Genomic DNA, 18,881 nt, shown 5'->3' on the forward strand with positions numbered 1-18,881 from the left:
TGGCACAAAACATGTCTCTGTCACAAAGCAATATCGTAATCTCAAATTCATATTTAGAATCCCTACTTTGAGTAGCACCGCCACTGCACAAGGCCTGTATGTATCTTCACACTGTGTATTATCACCCAATGACAAACCTGACGTTTTATGAAGGGCCAGCCCCCTTTCACACTGACATCCTCTGTACCCTGAGTAAATAACTAACAATTCATTTCCTAACCTTGACTGTAGAGTCCAGCCTTTCCACCATTCTTTTTTTTTTCTTCTTTCCAAACAAGTGACAAAGAACAAGGAAGCTGATTGAAGGGGTCCATTATGTATCAACTTAAAGAAAGGCAAAGTGATTGATGAAACTAGCAGTCACCTTCACTGCTAGCTACTGCACCTGTATCCTTTTTGTCAAATGACCTGAAAATCCTGCTGACAGTTTAACATTCACTACAAGGATACACAGGATGGAACTACAGTTTTCGATATTTCTATTTGCAATGAAATCTTTAGAGACATGATTTGAAAACAGTAGTTAAACTTTATAATTTTCTAAGGTTTACATTTTCCTCTTATGTAGTCACTGTTTGCTATTAACTTGCTTTGCAAAACTACTGTCATGGGGGTGCATGGAGTGAGGAGGAGGAGGATGGTAGGCAACATGAATGCTTATTTTAAACTTTATCTTTTTGTTTTGCTGGCAGAGGCAAGATTGTTAGCAGGATTCCTTCTGCCAAATTATTGGATGAATTACAATTAATTGTACTGCTAGAAGAGGTAGGATGGTCAACATCTCAAAAAATAATTATTAATTAAAATAAAAGTAAAAATGCAGCATTCTAAAAAAAATAGTACTTTACCTAAACAACCTAAAGTTGTTTCTCAACCTTCAATAGGTGATGGGCTTAGTGAATTCACTGGATAACCAAGTAACTAAGAATTTCTTCTGTGGATGGGTAAGTTTACCTAAATTAAAGAACTCATGTTCAGTCACAAGCTTACTGTGTTGGAAATAAAAATTTCACTAGGCAACAGTGACACAACTGAGAGCCAGAAAATCTCAAAAGAAGCCACTGTTCTCTGTGTGGACATAGCACCATTTCCTCTGGGCATTTATTACCTGTTAAAAACCAATCTTTTGGTGAGTGGCAGTTCAGGGTTTTTGAGAGCAAGCTGCAATATTTCTTCAGGTCTGCAGAGTCGTAATTAAAGCTGAACTGAGCGGAATTGGAGAGGGAAGGTCAGTGAGGTGCCGTATGAGAGATGAGGCTGGGCTGATGGGCACCAAATGAACAAATTATGATGGGCCCCACTCAATGTGATGAGGTCAAATGCTTGTTTCTACCCACTGACAGTTCAATTTCCCTGAAATGTCTCTCGGTTCTCTATGAGCTAATTATGAATGAAAAGTTATCAACTGCTCATGCCAAAGGGGGCTTAAATACTATTTTGTGGAGTTCTTAATGTCAAAATATTGTTCAAAACAGCATACTGTCCCACTCCAAACACAATGTGTGGGTTAATCTAAATACCAGTGAAACACATCAGTTTTCCTCAGGTTTTTCACAGTGTATACAATAAAGCAAATTCTCCAGCACTTGTCAGCAGCTTAATAAAATTTTTTTTTTAATTTAAAAAAATAAAAAAGGAGATAATTTTATCAGGTAAATCTACATTATACTTACAACTCACTTTCATGGTAACAGCAGTACAGTGTTTATAGTTTTGCATATCACAGGCTACAAAATCTTCAAATAGAACTATATATTTTTTTCAGGAATGATGCTACTGAATTGTTAGCTTCTAGGCATCAATACTCAGATTTACTCCAGCATACAGATTTATTATACAAAATCAGCTCAAGAGCCACTGACAAAACGTAAACTCCATTTATGGAACCAGTTTTTGAGGAACAATTTTCCACAGCCTGCATTTATGATGGACAATTATTTTCCTTCTCTTTGAATCCTGTGATGGATGATAAATATTTGACAGAACTAATAAGGATCCTACTAATTAAAAAAATGTCTATTGCTTCAATTAATAATACAAAAACAGATGAAAATGATAAAATGTGCTGAGACCCTACTATGTGCCAATCACTATGCAAGGGACTTTCATGTAAGGATGTTTAACACAGTAAGTAGTCTGATAGCTTTCTAACAATATACAACACATATAAAAGCTTTGGATCAATGTCCTGAGATTAGAGGGTACATCACACTAAAAATAGTATCTGTATAAAATAAAATATAGCACTGAGCTTAAATTGTAAGAAGAATTATAAAATATGTAAGCATAATGCACCTGAAAATAACACATGTCAACTTTCTCACTGCCACTAAATGAAAAGGAATTTTGGAATGGGCTCTTTAAGAATAGATTTAAAGTATAAACATAAGAAGTACTTGCTGGAAGTGGGGCAGAGCGAGGGAAGGATCAATTATGATGCAGGTAAAGATAACCGGATATCAAAAAATGAGTCTGAAGTAGGGAAAAACTTTTGCCATTTAAAAACATCATATGTAGATACGTATGCACGCATATTTTTGGTAATTTACCTATAATGAAAAAGTTTTTACTATTAAGCATTGTTTCTACATTTGATATAATATACTTAGATATACAATGTCAATTTATATGATTCCTTACGAAATATTATCATATATATATATATTCATGTTTAGAGATCACAATTTAATTCGTTTATTAAAAGATCCCTTCTGGAAGTTGATTTTTTTCTAATTCTTATTGTAATTGCATTGTTCTAATCTTGTATTATAAAGGCAGCTGCTTGCCTATCATTTGTACTTTCCTCGTTAATCCTGACTCAGTGAATTAACCTTTAATTACAGCCGTTAAAATTGAAATGAGCCTCTTGTCTGGCTGGGGCTGCCCCCTTTCAGTGCATGACTCTGATGAAAATTTTTAGGGTCAATGAATATGTCCCATGTCATGTCTGATAGCTGCTAAAGATGTGAGGAGGTAAATGTTACCTTAGAAAGATGTGCTTTAAATTTTTAGGAGATCTGCTTTATCGATGGGAAAATAAAATAAAAATGACAATTTCAGTTTCTCAGTTTACCATGCTGTATTTTTAGCCGAATTGAGAGCATATAAGAAATATAAAGAATGGGTTAGGGCTTCCCTGGTGGCGCAGTGGTTGAGAGTCCGCCTGCCAATGCAGGGGATACGGGTTCGTGCCCCAGTCCGGGAAGATCCCACGTGCCACGGAGCGGCTGGGCCCGTGAGCCATGGCTGCTGAGCCTGCGCGTCCGGAGCCTGTGCTCCGCAACGGGAGAGGCCACAACAGTGAGAGGCCCGTGTACCGCAAAAAAAAAAAAAAAAAAAAAAAAAGAATGGGTTATTAAGATATATTTAGTCAAACAATTTAAAACAATAACTTATTCTCCATTTTAGCCTTAAGTGTTACATGTTATAATAAAAGAAATATGTAAGGATCACAACTACTTTTTAGATGGGTGCTTGATAGGAATAATAAACTAACAGATTATCAATACAGTCCTTTAAACTGACATCAGTGGGAATGGATTCTACAATATAATAATGAAGCTGGAAAACAGTAAAGATTAATCTCATTCATTTAATACACTTTTGATGAGCACCTATTACGTATCAAGCACTGGAAACAGAAAGGCCAATAAAAAGGCCCTGTCCTATCTTCCAGGGACCCAGAGTCTAAGTTTTCTCATATTAATATGTTTTAATAAAAAAGATAAGGCACCTTTCCCCTGCGCTAATGCTGATGTTGACTAAAGTCACTTGCCGTCTCCCACTTTATTCCCCATAGACCTCTAAAGAGCTAGAACTGAGGGACCTTAGAAACAATCTATTACAGTCTTCTAATTTCACAGATGACAACCTGAACAGAACTCAAATTTTGATTTACTAGCTTAAATTTACAAGATAACTTTGGCAGGGCACATGTTCAGTGAACCATGAATGCCAAAATCTTCAGAAATAAATGAGTTTCCAAAATTATGTATTTTTAAAAACTTACTCTGAATATTTTCAAGTGTACACAAAAGCACAGAGAATAATATAAAGAAAAACTAGGTGCTCATCACTAAGTTTCAAAAAGTTATCAACATTTGTCCAATCCTGTTCAATCTAATCTTTTGCTCTACTTTTGAATTACTTAAAGGAAACTCGAGATATGATCTAATTTCATCAGTAAATATTTTGGTTTGTATATCTAACAGATAAAGACGTGTCAAGAAAACTTACAATACTATTACCATACCTAAAAGAAAAAAAATTCCCCCAATTTAATGTAAAATACAGTATTCACATTTCCGTGACAATCATATATATGTCTTTTCAGAGTTGGTTTGCTTCAATCAGGATTCAAACAAGATACACACGTTACATTTGGTTGGTATCTCTCTTAATCTAAATTATGCATGTTAAAGAAGAACTTACTGAAAATTTTTTTTTTTTTTAGCAGAAGTGTATAGTAGATCTGCAGTAATAATTTAGCATTTGGGGGAGATATTTATATATTCAGTAATGTGGAACAGCTGCAAATGTAGAGAAATAACCCTTTATTGATAGGCCTATAAAAGCTGTCTGTAATTACATTCCTGAATGATTTGAATAACAGTGTGTCTGATATATTTTAAGATAAGTGGCTTTTACTTTTCTTTGATATTAGGGTCATATACTGTACTTATCTATATTTTTACTCCATGCTCTCCTCTCTCTGGTAATAAATTAATTCCTTAGTGTTAGTTTGGCATGTGCCCTAAAGCTAAATTCATTTTCTTTTCCTTTGCAGAGAAACAAAGTTTTTCTAAGTATTACAATAATATATTTCATGTTTAGGCCAGGTTCCTCATGTTAAAAGGTTAAATACTAATAAATAATACTTAATAGAATGGAAAATCAATTCTCCATACCATGCCTTGTCCTATGTTCAGAAAATTTCTGGCAAGCGTTTTAAAGAGGAACAGAGGTAACAGAAGTTAACTTGACTGATGTATGAATAAATAATAATTAATACATGATTGGCCAATGCACATTTTAATCTAAGATATCTTAAAGCTTAAAAACAGTATTTTTCACTGCAAATATCACAATTCAACACAAGCAACAAAATTTGCAACATGGCAGTTGACAGTAACACAACGTTCAATCAACTTCGAATGTGGAAAATAAAATTGCCAGAAAAGATTAAATCCTCTTTAAACAAATGGTATTTTAAAACCTCTTATTTCCTATTGTAGTAATATAATTATAATAAATGAAAGCTAAAAACCATAATCTTAGGAAAGAATTCTCAAGTGAACTGCCTCAGCTCTGAAGAGGGAACCCACAGCAAGGGACAGGAACTATTCACCATAAAATAGAAGGAAGAGGAAAAGAAAGGCCCAGGCCTTCTTTACCAACACCTCTTTAATCCTTCCATTTCTTACAAATTTATACACATATTTTCTTTTTTTTGATGGTGACCTTTTTTTTTTTGCCATAATAATTACTAGTTAATTAATAACTACAATTATCATCTGATACAGTGGATTTTTCATTGTGGAGAATTCATTTCTTAGACTGGCATATATTTGCTTAAGCCAAATAAAAAATATTTTTATAATAAAAAGCCTGTAATTAAAAATAACAATGTCTTTTTAAAAAGTAGCTCCTAAAAAAAAAAAAAGTAGCTCCTTTTAGTAATCTAGGAAAGGGAGAGATGATAATGGTCTGTTACTAACTATGAGACCCCTGAAGTAGCACAGAAATAAAAAGATGAAGCAGTAGTATGGCATACCGTAAAGGTTAATTTAAAAATTAAAGCAACTCATACCTAGAAGAGAACTGAATAAAAGAATAAGATGGGACGTGGCTGGGCGATGGAAGCACAAAATACTGTCAAAGTTTAATTAAAAAATGTTTTCAATTTAAGCAGACCCAGGCCAGTGACTTTTCATTATTTTTAACACAGTTCCATGACTACTGACATGTTCATCAGAACAAATAAAGGATTTTTCCCAAATTTAAAATGACAAAATTATTTTTAATTTTAACTTATAATTTCTTCCTCCTCTAAAGTCAAAGAAATTTGATCTTAGCTGGACTTGTCTCTTAGCCTGAGGCTTAAATACACCTTAAGTTTTTAAAGTATAAAAAATATATATATTAAAAAAATATAGTTCTTCCACCATATTAGAAAACAATCTTTATCACAGACATATTATCATTTGTTTTGGGAATGAGACTACATATTCATGAAATGTCTGGTACGTGACTTAGTAAAACACTTGCATTCAACAAAAACTTTCTCAAAGCAATCTGTCCTTGTAGACAAACCAGAAGGAAGCTGGCACTCTGGCAGTAGAAGACAAGCAGACTGGAAAACAAAACTAAAATGCCCTAGCCTAGCTCAATTTTAAAAAAGAGAAAGACCTACCTAAAAGTTCACTTCAGAGAAATGGAAATCAAATTTGATTACAACTGTCCATCACTATGATGTGCAATTATCCTAATAATTCCAAATGCTGGTAAGTTTCAAACTGAGAGAATCAGGTTCTGCATCATGAATTATGGTTTGTTTTTTCTTCTTATTGTTTTAAAACTGACAAAGTAACCTCTGTGCCAAAAGCAGGTCTGATAGGTACTCTTGATTTTCCAATTAATTTCCTATAATACAAACTGGGTCAGGATCTCATTCCTAATCATGGATAGCTGTAACTTCAGTAGTTGCCAATCTTTATCAATAGCAAAAGTTATAAGCCTACTTTCCAGCTATTCTTCTATATTCCTTAGAGAAGCTTCATAGAACTAATCAGATGGTGAAATTGGCTTGTGTATAAAAAAATGCCTCTACCTTGCCTCATTCTGCCTGCCTAAGGGCATTACATATGGGTTTCCTTCTTACCTTCAGCCTGTAAATCCTTGAAGGGGTTGGGGGGCCTTAGTTAAGTGGCTTTTTGGTCTTACTGACAGTGCCATCTTTTCGCTGGTCACAGGAAAATTCCATGCTGGCTACCCATAATAACATGCACAGACCTCAGTTTAATGCTGCTGTTGCTACTGTCTTTACTGTGACATTGTGAGGCTTTATTTCTTCATTAAGTGATGAAGTGATGCTCCACAGCACCAATTCAAGGAAAGCAGAAGGTGAACAGCATGTACTCAAAATTATCCTTTTACTTCTTGTTAGAGGAAAAGTAGTTCAGATATCTAAATTCTAAACTGTGTTCAATGTCAAAAGTTAACTCCTGCTAGATCTTAAGCTACTATTGTACAGAGGGACTGTGGAGTTTAGCCAATATAAAATAATAGTGTTTATGTACGGAGTCAGAGAAATAATGACAACTTGTATCTATAGAAATACCCAAAGGGCAAAACTATGTTACAAAATGAAAGTCCTCAGTATACTGTAGTTACACACTTTTGAGTCAATTTTTCTTTTTTCTTTTTTTCTTACTCAACTGGAAACTCCCTGAGGGCAGGAACCTAGCCCATCTTGTACACCACTATATCTTTGGCACCTCCTCATATTCTGGCCTGAATAAACACTTGTTGAATGAATAAAACACTTAATTGGCATATGTGTAGTAAGGAATCTGGTCTCACTTAAAGAGAGATCTGGACGTTGTTCTGGCTCTTGAGAAGCAACCTCTAAAGCCTTGGAATCTCCTGAGTAATGGGAGTGCCTTTATTATTCATGGTGGGCCCCTAGGGGACCATACTTGATAGTTTATGCCAACAGTGATTCCTAGGGGGCCCCTAGATAGCTTTGCTAAGCAGATAACTCAAGATGGAAGCTGGCCACACCAGAAAGACCCACCGTATGATTACAGCGTTGAGGCTCTGGGCCCCTGATATCAGCCTGACCTGGAGGGGAGGGTGGGAGAGTGAGTTCAACCATGAGGCAACAATTCAGTCAACAGTGCCTATTTAGTAAAGCCTCAATAAAAACTCTAAGCTTGGTGAGCTTCCCTGGTTGGCAGTACTCCTGTATATACAACCAACTTTGACTGACGCAAAGCTTTGAGTATGAAACCCAACCAGAATCTCCTCCATCCGTCTCTTCCTTTGGTTGATTCTAATTTGCGCCCTACTGCGATAATAAAACTGCAATCCTACGTAGAGTGCTTTCCTGAGTTCTGTGATTGATCTAGTGAATTATCATACTTGAGGGTGGTTTTAGGAAACCCTTAAACTTGCAGTTGGCCTCAGTAGTCTTGGACAGATTTATCAGTCTGGAGGACTCTGCCCTAATATCAAGTTTGGCTACCTCCAAGTAGCATAGTGTATTAAATTGGGGTTTCCTTTTTGCAACTCTGGTGTCTCTTTCATGGACTGTTCTTGGAATTACTTACTATTCCTCAATATATTACCACTGTACTCTATAAAGACTGCTTTTCTTAATGAACCTTCCTACAGCCTCCTAAGTTAAATTCCACTTAGGGACTGTGATCCATGAGGATCAAATTGGTTATATTATGGCAGCTAAGTCAGTGCTTCCTCACTAATGTACCACAGATGGGTTAGAGGTATGCTGTGCTATTGCCTCTGCCATTAACCTCAGAAAAGTCAGGTGGCACCTGTGGTGACTGGAGCTCCTGGGGTGGTTGCCTTCCATCTCCTGCAGCATCTCTGTTTACCCCAGAGCACACTACAAGTATTACCACTTTTCTGTATGTACCAACACATGAAAAAGAAATCATTTCTATAATTTTCTCATGACAGTATGTCACCAACATACTTCTCCAGCATCAGACTTGGTCTCCCTCCCCTTCTTTTCTCCCTCCCCTTCTTTTCTCATCCTCTCCAGAAGCCTAATATTCTGAGGATTGCTATTTCTGAGTTCCTGGGGTTTGATATGTAACAATTTAGAAACTCTTAGCCTAACAATAATCTAGTAAAAAAAATTCACTAGTAATTCACTAAAAATTCAGTTTGTTCACTGAAACACTATAGCAAGAACTAAAATGTTTATTTTTGGCCATCTCTAGGCCAACTGCCAATTAGTCTCATGGAAGACTGAAATAAATACTGTGTTTATACGTCACCTGTATCACACACTTTGAAAAAATAAGGCCTTTCCTTACAATGATTATAATATTTACTAGAAATTATGCTTTAAAAATCTCTGTGTTCTGAATATACAATTCAAAGGGTAAAAACGAATAATGAAATTTCTCATTTGAAAAATATTTACTGTGAAAAAGGAAATGTTTTTTGGATTTCACTGTAAATATTTCGGTAATTTCAAAAAATAAAACCTACCCATATTGTACCAAACACATAAAGAAAATAAACTTAATAACTCACTGAAATAAATAAAAATCATCTATGAAACAAAAGTCATAACATAAGCTAAAAAATGTTTCACCTATTTATTTTCATGAACGTTCAAATCATCTCGGCATAACTAATTTCACTGCTTCAAAATTCCATAGATTCACAGAATATTAGGGTTAAAAGGAAACATGGAGGTCTACCTTGCCATCATTTTAGAGTTGAGAAAACCAAATGACTTGCTCAATATAATTAGTAGTATTGATTCAGAAAGACAGACATTAAACATTAGATGTCAATAAAAAGGAATCCTACTCATTCATATACATGCTTACCCTATAAAAAATGGCTGCTTTTAGGATAATATATATATTACACCTTGACTAGAGAAACTCTGGAAAATATTGAAAAATATAAAGAAAAATATAAATCATCCATAATCTCATCACTCAGAAAACCTTTGTTAACAGTATAACACACTTCCTTCTATTCTTTCATTTTCCTTACATTTTAAAAGCACAGTGTGAGTATACAATTTTATAAAATTGAGATAAAATAAATAATATTTTGGATTCTGTTTCGCCACTTAATTTTATACCACATTTTCCCACCTCATTCAAAGATTTAATAAAAACATCTTAAAGATTATACAATATTCTAGGGCTTCCCTGGTGGCGCAGTGGTTGAGAATCTGCCTGCTAATGCAGGGGACACGGGTTCGAGCCCTGGTCTGGGAGGATCCCACATGCCGCAGAGCAACTAGGCCCGTGAACCACAACTACTAAGCCTGCGCATCTGGAGCCTGTGCTCCGCAACGAGAGGCCGCGATAGTGAGAGGCCCGCGCACCATGACGAAGAGTGGCCCCCGCTTGCCACAACTAGAGAAAGCCCTTGCACAGAAACGAAGACCCAACACAGCAAAAATAAATTAATTAATTAATAAACTCCTACCCCCAATGTCTTCTAAAAAAAAAAAAATCAGGGAATACTTAGTGTTTAACATGTATCAGGTACTGCTATAAGCATTTCATATATGTTGATTCATTTAACACTAACAACAATCCTGTGAGATAGGTAGCATTATTATTTTTATTTTACAGATGGAAAAATCTGAGGCACCAAGAAGTAAAATGACCCACCCAAGGTCTCTCATTTTGTAAAGTGGCAGAGCTCTGATTTGAACGCAGGCTGTCTGGCTCAAGAGCCTGTGCTTTTAACTGCTATATTAAACTGCTTTGAATGTTTGCAGTTGGCACATGACTGGGGGAAGAGACAGTAAAGTATGCTACCAGCTTTAATGGGGTGAAAGCCAGGGATGCTAGATGCTCTACAATGAACAGGGCAGACTCATCCAATAAAAATTATACCACGTTCCTCACAACTTTCAAATGTCTGGTTGGACATTCATGAGGTGAAAACCTGTTCACCTGGTCCTAGAACACTTTCCCTACCAGTACAAAGTAGTTTTTTTGCAGGGTGGGGTGGGTCATTACATGGTTTTAATGTACTCAATTTTCCAGGAATAACTACCAGGAAAACTGTTTGATGTTTTGGAAAATTATGTTATACCATGACCCATGGTATTTGAGTTGCTAATACAATAATACACCTCTATCAATTTGCATTTATGGCCACCAGCGTCATTTAACTACTTCACTACCTTTATAATGTAGTCATGGTCAAGTATTTATATATCAATGTACTATTTACCATAAATTATTTTTATTTCTTCTTTCTATTGAATTAGGGCAACATGTTGATTTTTAAATTGTGGATGTACCCATCTTTGGATCCTAAATTTGATTTAGGATCTAAAAGACCCCTATATTTGTTGAGGTCCCATACCATTATTGGGGGTTTTAATTTTTGAGGACTTTTCTTTATTTCCTCTGATGTCTTTAGTCTACTTCTTTCTAAATTTGTACACATAATGAGAAAACTTACAATTTGGCTGATTCGTCTTTTGGTAGGCGGGCCTCTCACTGTTGTGGCCTTTCCCGCCGTGGAGCACAGGGTCCAGACGCGCAGGCTCAGCGGCCATGGCCCACGGGCCCAGCCACTCCGCGGCATGTGGGATCCTCCCGGACCGGGCCACGAACCCGTGTCCCCTGCATCGGCAGGTGGACTCTCAACCACTGTGCCACCAGGGAAGCCCCTGATTCGTCTTTTTAAAGTACCATTTTGAGAGCTGGAGGTGAGATCAGGAGTCACGACATTCTGCACCAGAATATTCAATTTATCTCTACAGGTTCTACTTTTCAAAGTTCCACTTTTTTCTTTGTTTAAAGTTCTAACTGTTTCCTTATTTGACTGTTGCTGGTGAATTTCTGGTTGCCATTCTTATTACTACTACTTGTTTGATCATTTTGTTAGCTTTTGGGGATGAATGTTGTGATTCTCTTCACTTGGCAGTTCTTTTTAAATAAATTTATTTATTTTTGGCTGCATTGGGTCTTCGTTGCTGCGCACAGGCTTTCTCTAGTTGTGGCAAGCAGGGGCTACTCTTCGTTGCAGTGCGCGGGCTTCTCATTGCAGTGGCTTGTCTTGTTGCGGAGCATGGGCTCTAGGCGCACAGGCTTCAGTAGTTGTGGCACGTGGGCTCAATAGTTGTGACTCGTGGGCTCTACAGCGCAGGCTCAGTAGTTGTGGCACACAGGCTTAGTTGCTCTGCAGCATGTGGGATCTTCCTGGACCAAGGCTCAAACCCATGTCCCCTGCATGGGCAGGCAGATTCGTAACCACTGTGCCACCAGGGAAGTCTCTGACAGTTCTTTTTTTGCATACTCTTTGGATAGAGTGCTTTTATTTTCCTTTGAAGAGACCATCCCAATAAATGTTTTCTTTAGGATAAAAAGGTGAATCCTTCAATTACTCTGTGATGAATGAAAACTTACTACAAGCTTTTCTAATCTCAACTGTATTCTTCTTATAGCTAATAAACTATAAGAGTCTACTCAGGGTCCATTATCACATATCATATCACTTCCAAAAATATTAGCTAATATTTATTGAGTGATGACAACGTGCCAGTCACTGTTGTAAGAGCTTCACATTTATTATCTCATTAATCGCGCAAGAATCCTGTGAGGTAGATATTATATTCATAGGAAACTGAGGTGCAGAAAAGTTACTTACCAATTTGCCCAAGGTCACAAAGCTAGTAAGTGGCAAAGCAGGGATCTGCATCCTGGTCATCTGATATCAAACCCAAGTTATTCAAACCTTATTGTCTCCCAAGGTTTTAGGGGCCTCCTTTCCCCTCAAAGACTAACTATGCTTCACTATAGATTTTTTGATTACCACTTTCTCTTTACAGCTACTACAAATGCTCAATAAATATTTATTACTTAAATAAATGAAAGACTTTACTGCTTTCCCCCCATCTCTTCCAATGTGTCTTTTCCTTTTAGCAACAAGAAGGACAAACTAAAATCCCCAATACTGTTCATACTCATTTCTGAGTAGTCAAGAGATAATCACTTTCTACAACTGAAAAACATTATAAGTTTAAGAGTTTTTGCCTATACTTTCTAACTGAGCTGACCAAAGCTGAAGAGAAATGCATGTAGCTCTTTTGAGTATTTCGTTGCACAGCCCTGATATCACATTTGCTTTGAAGGGGGAATTTTTTGTAATGCTGTGCAAGAATTAGGTACTTTTCTTTCTTACCTCTGGCAGAAGCAGCTCTATGCTCCCGGGCAGTTCAGATCACCAATCATGTACCCTGCAATGCCCTACCGGCCCTGGGAACCACTGATACACCAGATCTAGTCAAGCTACCTGTGTGCCCATCAGAACTTACTGTTCTATCTCTTAGTTTGTCAGATTCCCGACATCAAATTAATAGGAGGTCAAGCATATCGACAGATTATGCATCTTAGGCAACATGCTTGATTTAGAGTGAAAGGTCAGTGGATATATAATGCTAACACAAAAAAGATTATTACAGTTTCAGATACGATGACAGGCTGATGGTTTTGGCATTATTTTGAGATAGGCAAGCCTCTTGCCTCATTCCAAGTCATACCCCATAAGTAACATTAAAGAATTTTTTGAGAGACACCAAGGCATGTAAATAAATGTATGAAGATAATGTAAAGAGAAATACAATACTGAATTTTTTTTTTTTAATACTGAATTTTTAAATGAAAACAGTCAGGTATTTTTAGTAGCCTATGACAGAAGAACAGTGTTGTAGGAATAGAATAATTATGGGAATGAAAGTCTGTTAATGTAGACAACAATTTTTATGGCAGAATCTATGTATATAAACTAATTCAATGTGGAAAAGAACCCTTGTATGTTAGAGATATATAACAGTACCAGAGAAAAGTGTACACATGATAAGTAAATGTGGATAACAAGGAGAAGTAAATTGAGATGATAATGGTTTGGACAGAACAAATTAAAGGATATATGTATAACTGATTCACTTTGCTGTACACCTGAAACTAACACAACATTTAAATGAACTATACTCTAATAAAAATTGTTTTAAGAAGATAAAAAAATGTTCACAAAATTAAAAGGCCAGATTTGAAACAGACTTGTTAGAGGAAGAACTGTTTGAGACTAAGAATCTACTTCAATTATTTGCATTTTAATAAAAAAGATGCAATGGCATCACTTGAAAACTGAGCTAATGTATTTTGAAAATTACTTACACTGATGACTGATGAAGAAGCTGACAAGTTTAAACCTTCAAGATCAGCTATCAAGCTCGGAGAAAGAGCTGGGGTGGGACGTGCAACTGGAGTGGACACTGGGTTAACTATAAGAAAAGGCTCAAATTAGCAAATGTGCATGAAAACTTAATTCATATTACTAAAAGCAACATTTTTATTTTGCTAGTAAATCTAATTAAATTACTTTGATTAATAAATCTATGACAATTCTATTTAACATCTTGATTTAGTCAAGTTATTATAAAGTCATGGCAGTTAGTCTTAGCTTTCAAAACATAATGGCAAATCCTATAACAAAATAAGAATATAAATATCTTGAGTAATAGTTTTTGAAAATTTTTATCACCTAACATTATCACTAACATTAATCACCCAGTAACTTCACTAAAAGAGGAAGGTAAAGAAACATTTTTTCAGACTAATGTAAAAATAACTATAGCTTTCAAGAGAGTTCTCCAGTTGAGTTATAAGTCTTAAAAGAGTGCTTATTAAATCCTTTCTCTATTTTATTCTCCACTGTAATAATTATAAGGGGCCCAGACTACCTAATTCCCTTCTAATTATACTTTGTCAGCAAAAGCTATGCGCTAGATAGAAATGTTTGATTCTAAAAAAAATCTGAAAATCTTTTGTAAATGCAAATCTGATCATGTTACTCCCTTGCTTAAGACTCTTCAAAGGCTCACAATTGCCTACATGATAAAAGTCCAACTCCTTAATTAAATGCGCAAGGTCCTCTATGATCTAGCTCTGCACTGTCCAATAGAACTTTCTATGATGATGGAAATGTTCTGTGGCTGTACGTCCAACATGATGGCCACTAGCGCACATACCGAATGTGCTCTTGAAATATGGTTAGTATGACCAAAGAACTGCATTTAAAATTTTAATTAATTTAAATAGCTACATGTGGCCAGTGGCCACCATACTGGGCAGGTCTAGCCAATTTCATCAGCCAATTTCATCTCCAATTTCATCAGCCACTCCTATGTTCTAGTTCTACCAAATAAGAGTTCCCAAGATTTGTTTCATGTCTTAACCTTGTATATCGTATTCCCTGTGCCTAGAAGGTACGTCTTTGCCTTGCTCACCTTGCAACTTCTACCCAGTAAGATACCACTTAGAGGGAAAGCACAGACTGACTCACTTAAACACAGCTTATATGTGCCTCATTTGTTCCACAGATATACTTGGACACACTTCTACAACCATACTTCTCTTGTAATACAAATTTGTGTCTTTACATATTTTCATTTCTACTGGTCTGTGTGAGCAGACTTTGACACATTAATTTTTAGTGCTTAGTAACTGCTCAACTGTTTGTCGAATGAAATAAAATTCAAATGTAGAAGAAGTTTTAGCTTCCAACACGTTCTCACGCTAAAACAATACTATAAAGGAAGTAACGTTTACTTCACATGACATCACTTTTCAAAGCATCTTTTTCTCACTTTAGTCTCACAACATCTTGTAAGCTAGGCAGAACAAATGTTAATTCATAAAGTTAGCAATAAATATTTCTTGAACAAGAGAGCAAGGGAGAGAAAAAGAAGTTCAAGATACAGTCCTTGTCTTCAAGTGACTTAAAACCTAACTGAGAAAAAAAAGATACTCATGCTTGAAGAAGAAAAAAAATACAGTCCATAAGTGATACTGCCAAAAAAGAAAAATTTCAAAGGAAATCTTAAATAAAATCTCAACATACACAATACAAAAAGCAGAGTGGAGACTGGGTGGAGGAGGGAGTGGAGCCATTGGTTGCTCCCTCGCACTCCTAAAGGAGTGTGCCCTTAGTGTGAAGCACTGCTACAAATGCCCAGGTCTCCTCAGACATATGTTGAAAACCACTAACAATTAGCAAGTGCCATAGGGAATCGGAAAGAAAAGAAGAATCAATGGGGATAGGGTGGTAAGAGAAGGCTTGGTGAGTAAGAGGGAATGAAGCCCAGTTTTTAAGTAAGGGTAGCATTCAAATAAGAGGAAAGGAAGAAGCTGGTTACTTACTGAAGCTGGTTAGTTACTGAATGAGATCATGTGAACAAAGGCTGAGAGGTGGGGAATTATAAAGCTAAAGGGGTTGGATTTATCCTATACACCAAGGAGAACTGTTAAAAATCTACCAAGAAGACGAATGATATGACATATGGTACTGCAGGATGATTAGTCAGAGGCCAGTGTAAGAGACAGGCTGAAGAACTGGAAAGAGCACTCGGGCTGGCAGTGAGGAGGAATTTACAATAGTTTAGGCATGATGTGACAAGGACTAAAGTAAGATAATGGTAGTGAGCAGGCAGAAAGGGCATTTATATAAAGACATTGCAAACTGAGGCACAGGGAGATTAAGACTTGCAAGATCATGAAACAAGTGATTGGTAGAACCACTACAGGACTAGAGATTGGATCTTCTAATTGAATCAAAATGTGTTGCCTTTCCATGCAACATGTAACTTTTCTGGTGGGTTCTAAGTGCATTTTGTTCATTTGTTTGTCTATCCATCCATCCAAAATATTAGATGATCATATAAGGAATAAAAATTGAGTAAGAAATAGCCTCTGATTTCAACTCTAGCTTGGCTAAAGACATAGAGAAGAAAAAGACAAGAGAAGAAAAATTCACACCAAAGGTAAGCTTGACTCTTAAAAAAAAAAAAAAAGACAAACTTTTATTATCATTTCAGAAGGCAGAAGCTCTGGCATTAAACAAATGATTACACATCTGTTAACAGGTCTGGCAAGATAAAAGCTGGCACTGAAGGTTTATCCTAAATTGGATTCTGCAGCCAGTTGACTGTGGCAACTTAACGTGTAAGAAACAAAATGACTCTATGTAGTTTTTTTTTTTTAATAACATGGCATACAAATTAAAATTAGATAACATTTCCACCTATCAAATTGGCAAAGGCAATTTTTAAATACAAAATCCAGACTGGTAAGGGTAAAAGGAATCTGGCACTCTCACATTACTACTGTGTAAGTTGGTACCAACTTTGTGAAAGGCAATTTTAGACAGTAGAATTCTTCAAAGCCTTTTTCCCGGCAATTCTACTCCTGGGAATTAATCTTAAGGATAGAGTCATGGAGATAATGCAATAATACATTTATGAAGATGTGTGTTGTTCACTGATTATGACAGTAAAAATGGAAACAATAGTAGTTAATTAAACAATAGTTTGATTTCCAACAACAGTAAACTTGTTAAATAGAATTTATTACAACAACATAAAGGATAACCATGCAGTCATTAAAAATGAAGTTGTTAAAGAATATTTATGGCAAGGAAAGGAATGTGCACGATAAAAACAGAAAGAAGCAAATAATGAAACAGTACCTCAGTACAATCCAATCTGGAGGGAAAAGGATTTGCCCATGAAAAGAATTTGAGCTGATTTGTCAGAATGGTAACCCATTTTCTTTTCTTTTTAAAACTTTCTACAGGGGCTTCCCTGGTGGCGCAGTGGTTTAGAGTCCGCCAGCTGATGCGGGGGACACGGGTTCGTGCCCCGGTCTAGGAGGATCCCACATGCCGCGGAGCGGCTAGGCCCGTGAGCCATGGCCACTGAGCCTGCGCGTCCAGAGCCTGTGCTCCGCAACGGGAGAGGCCACAACAGTGAGAGGTCCGCGTACCGCAAAAAAAAAAAACAAAACAAACAAACAAAAAACTTTCTACAAAACACTTTCTTTACTAAAGTATATTTAATAAAGTAATTATACATGTTTTTCTGATCAAAGTTATGCTTTAAAATCTCAGTAAAACTTTTAATATATAATGGTTATATATATAACCATTTTAATATATAATGGTTATATATATTGTATATATATATATAAAACCATTATAATGGTTATATATATATACACACAACATATATAACCATTATAATGGTTTTATATATATATAATATATATAACCATTATAATATATAATGGTTTAATATGAAGTTATTTAACTTTTTAAATGTAATTTGCTGCTGTGGTGTCATCATCTCCATTACAGCTAACTCTTATATCAATATAATATTCATCATGTGCCAAGCACAGTTTTAAGTACTTTTACATTTATCAACTCATTTAATCCTCTTAATATTCCTAATAAGTATTACTATTATCCCAATTTTATAGATAAAGCAACTAAAGCACAGAGAGATAAAGTAACTTGCCCAAGGTCACACAGCTAGTAAATAATAGAAATGGGATTCAAACTCAATCTAGCTCCACTGTCCTCTTAGCCACTCCACTCTACTGTCTCTACTACAGTTTATTCAACAGTATGCCATCATAGATCATAAGACTTATTTGTGGCATGATTATTGTTGGCTGATAAAATTTTAAAAAGACTTCAGTTAGTTGTACTAATAGTGTAATTACATAGGTTTATATTTCCTATAAAAGGATGCCAGAATATGATGCTGCTGCTTTATCCAACTGAGACCAACCACATGGTATGAGGTACTAAAAGATATTTTAATTTTCAGAAATATAAACTATGTCTGGAAAAAATAAAGTGTATTTCTCTCACTAAGCCTATCTACTGTTAGGCTGTATAGTCTCCTACTATAAATATTTTCTAATGTATTGTCAACTGACCCCATGAAACAGAGTCATATAATTTCAAAATCTAAAGATACTGTAGAAACTTTTCAGCCATTCTTTTTCATTTTACAAATGCATAAATGAGACAAATTAACTCACTTAACTGATTAAAGGCCAGGCCAGGACTAATGCCTGTGCTTCTGATAACACCCCCTCAACAGATGCAGCAAGGAAATATCAAGTTGCTTATTTAAAATCACAGAACTGTTTTACAGTAGAGCCAATTTATTGCCAGGGTTGCTAACTATACTGCCTCCTTAGAGAGAGATAATGATTATTTCAGGTAGTAGCAAGCTCTTTCCCTCCTCCATGTCTTTTTTCTCCTCACTCTCTTCTCTTGCCTCCAACTGCTTG

General features: G+C 35.9%; 1 protein-coding gene across 6 annotated transcripts in view; it reads right to left on the reverse strand.

Moving 5' to 3' along the window:
- AP3B1 (adaptor related protein complex 3 subunit beta 1) overlaps positions 1-18,881 on the reverse strand; it is a 276,078-nt gene that overhangs the window by 59,699 nt on the left and 197,498 nt on the right. For 5 of the 6 annotated variants that reach the window (XR_009539505.1, XM_060143161.1, XM_060143163.1 and 2 more), the window contains exon 22: positions 13,917-14,023. The exons of the other annotated variant lie outside the window; for it this stretch is intronic. Coding sequence is in view for 4 of the 5 variants with exons in the window: in XM_060143161.1 (XP_059999144.1) it covers positions 13,917-14,023 (107 nt within the window). In the remaining variant the exon portion in view is untranslated. The remainder of the gene's footprint in view (positions 1-13,916; positions 14,024-18,881) is intronic. 6 annotated transcript variants of the gene reach the window in all.

The sequence above is a fragment of the Lagenorhynchus albirostris genome, chromosome 3, assembly GCF_949774975.1.
Source record: "Lagenorhynchus albirostris chromosome 3, mLagAlb1.1, whole genome shotgun sequence".
NCBI classification, from domain to species: Eukaryota; Metazoa; Chordata; class Mammalia; order Artiodactyla; family Delphinidae; genus Lagenorhynchus; species Lagenorhynchus albirostris.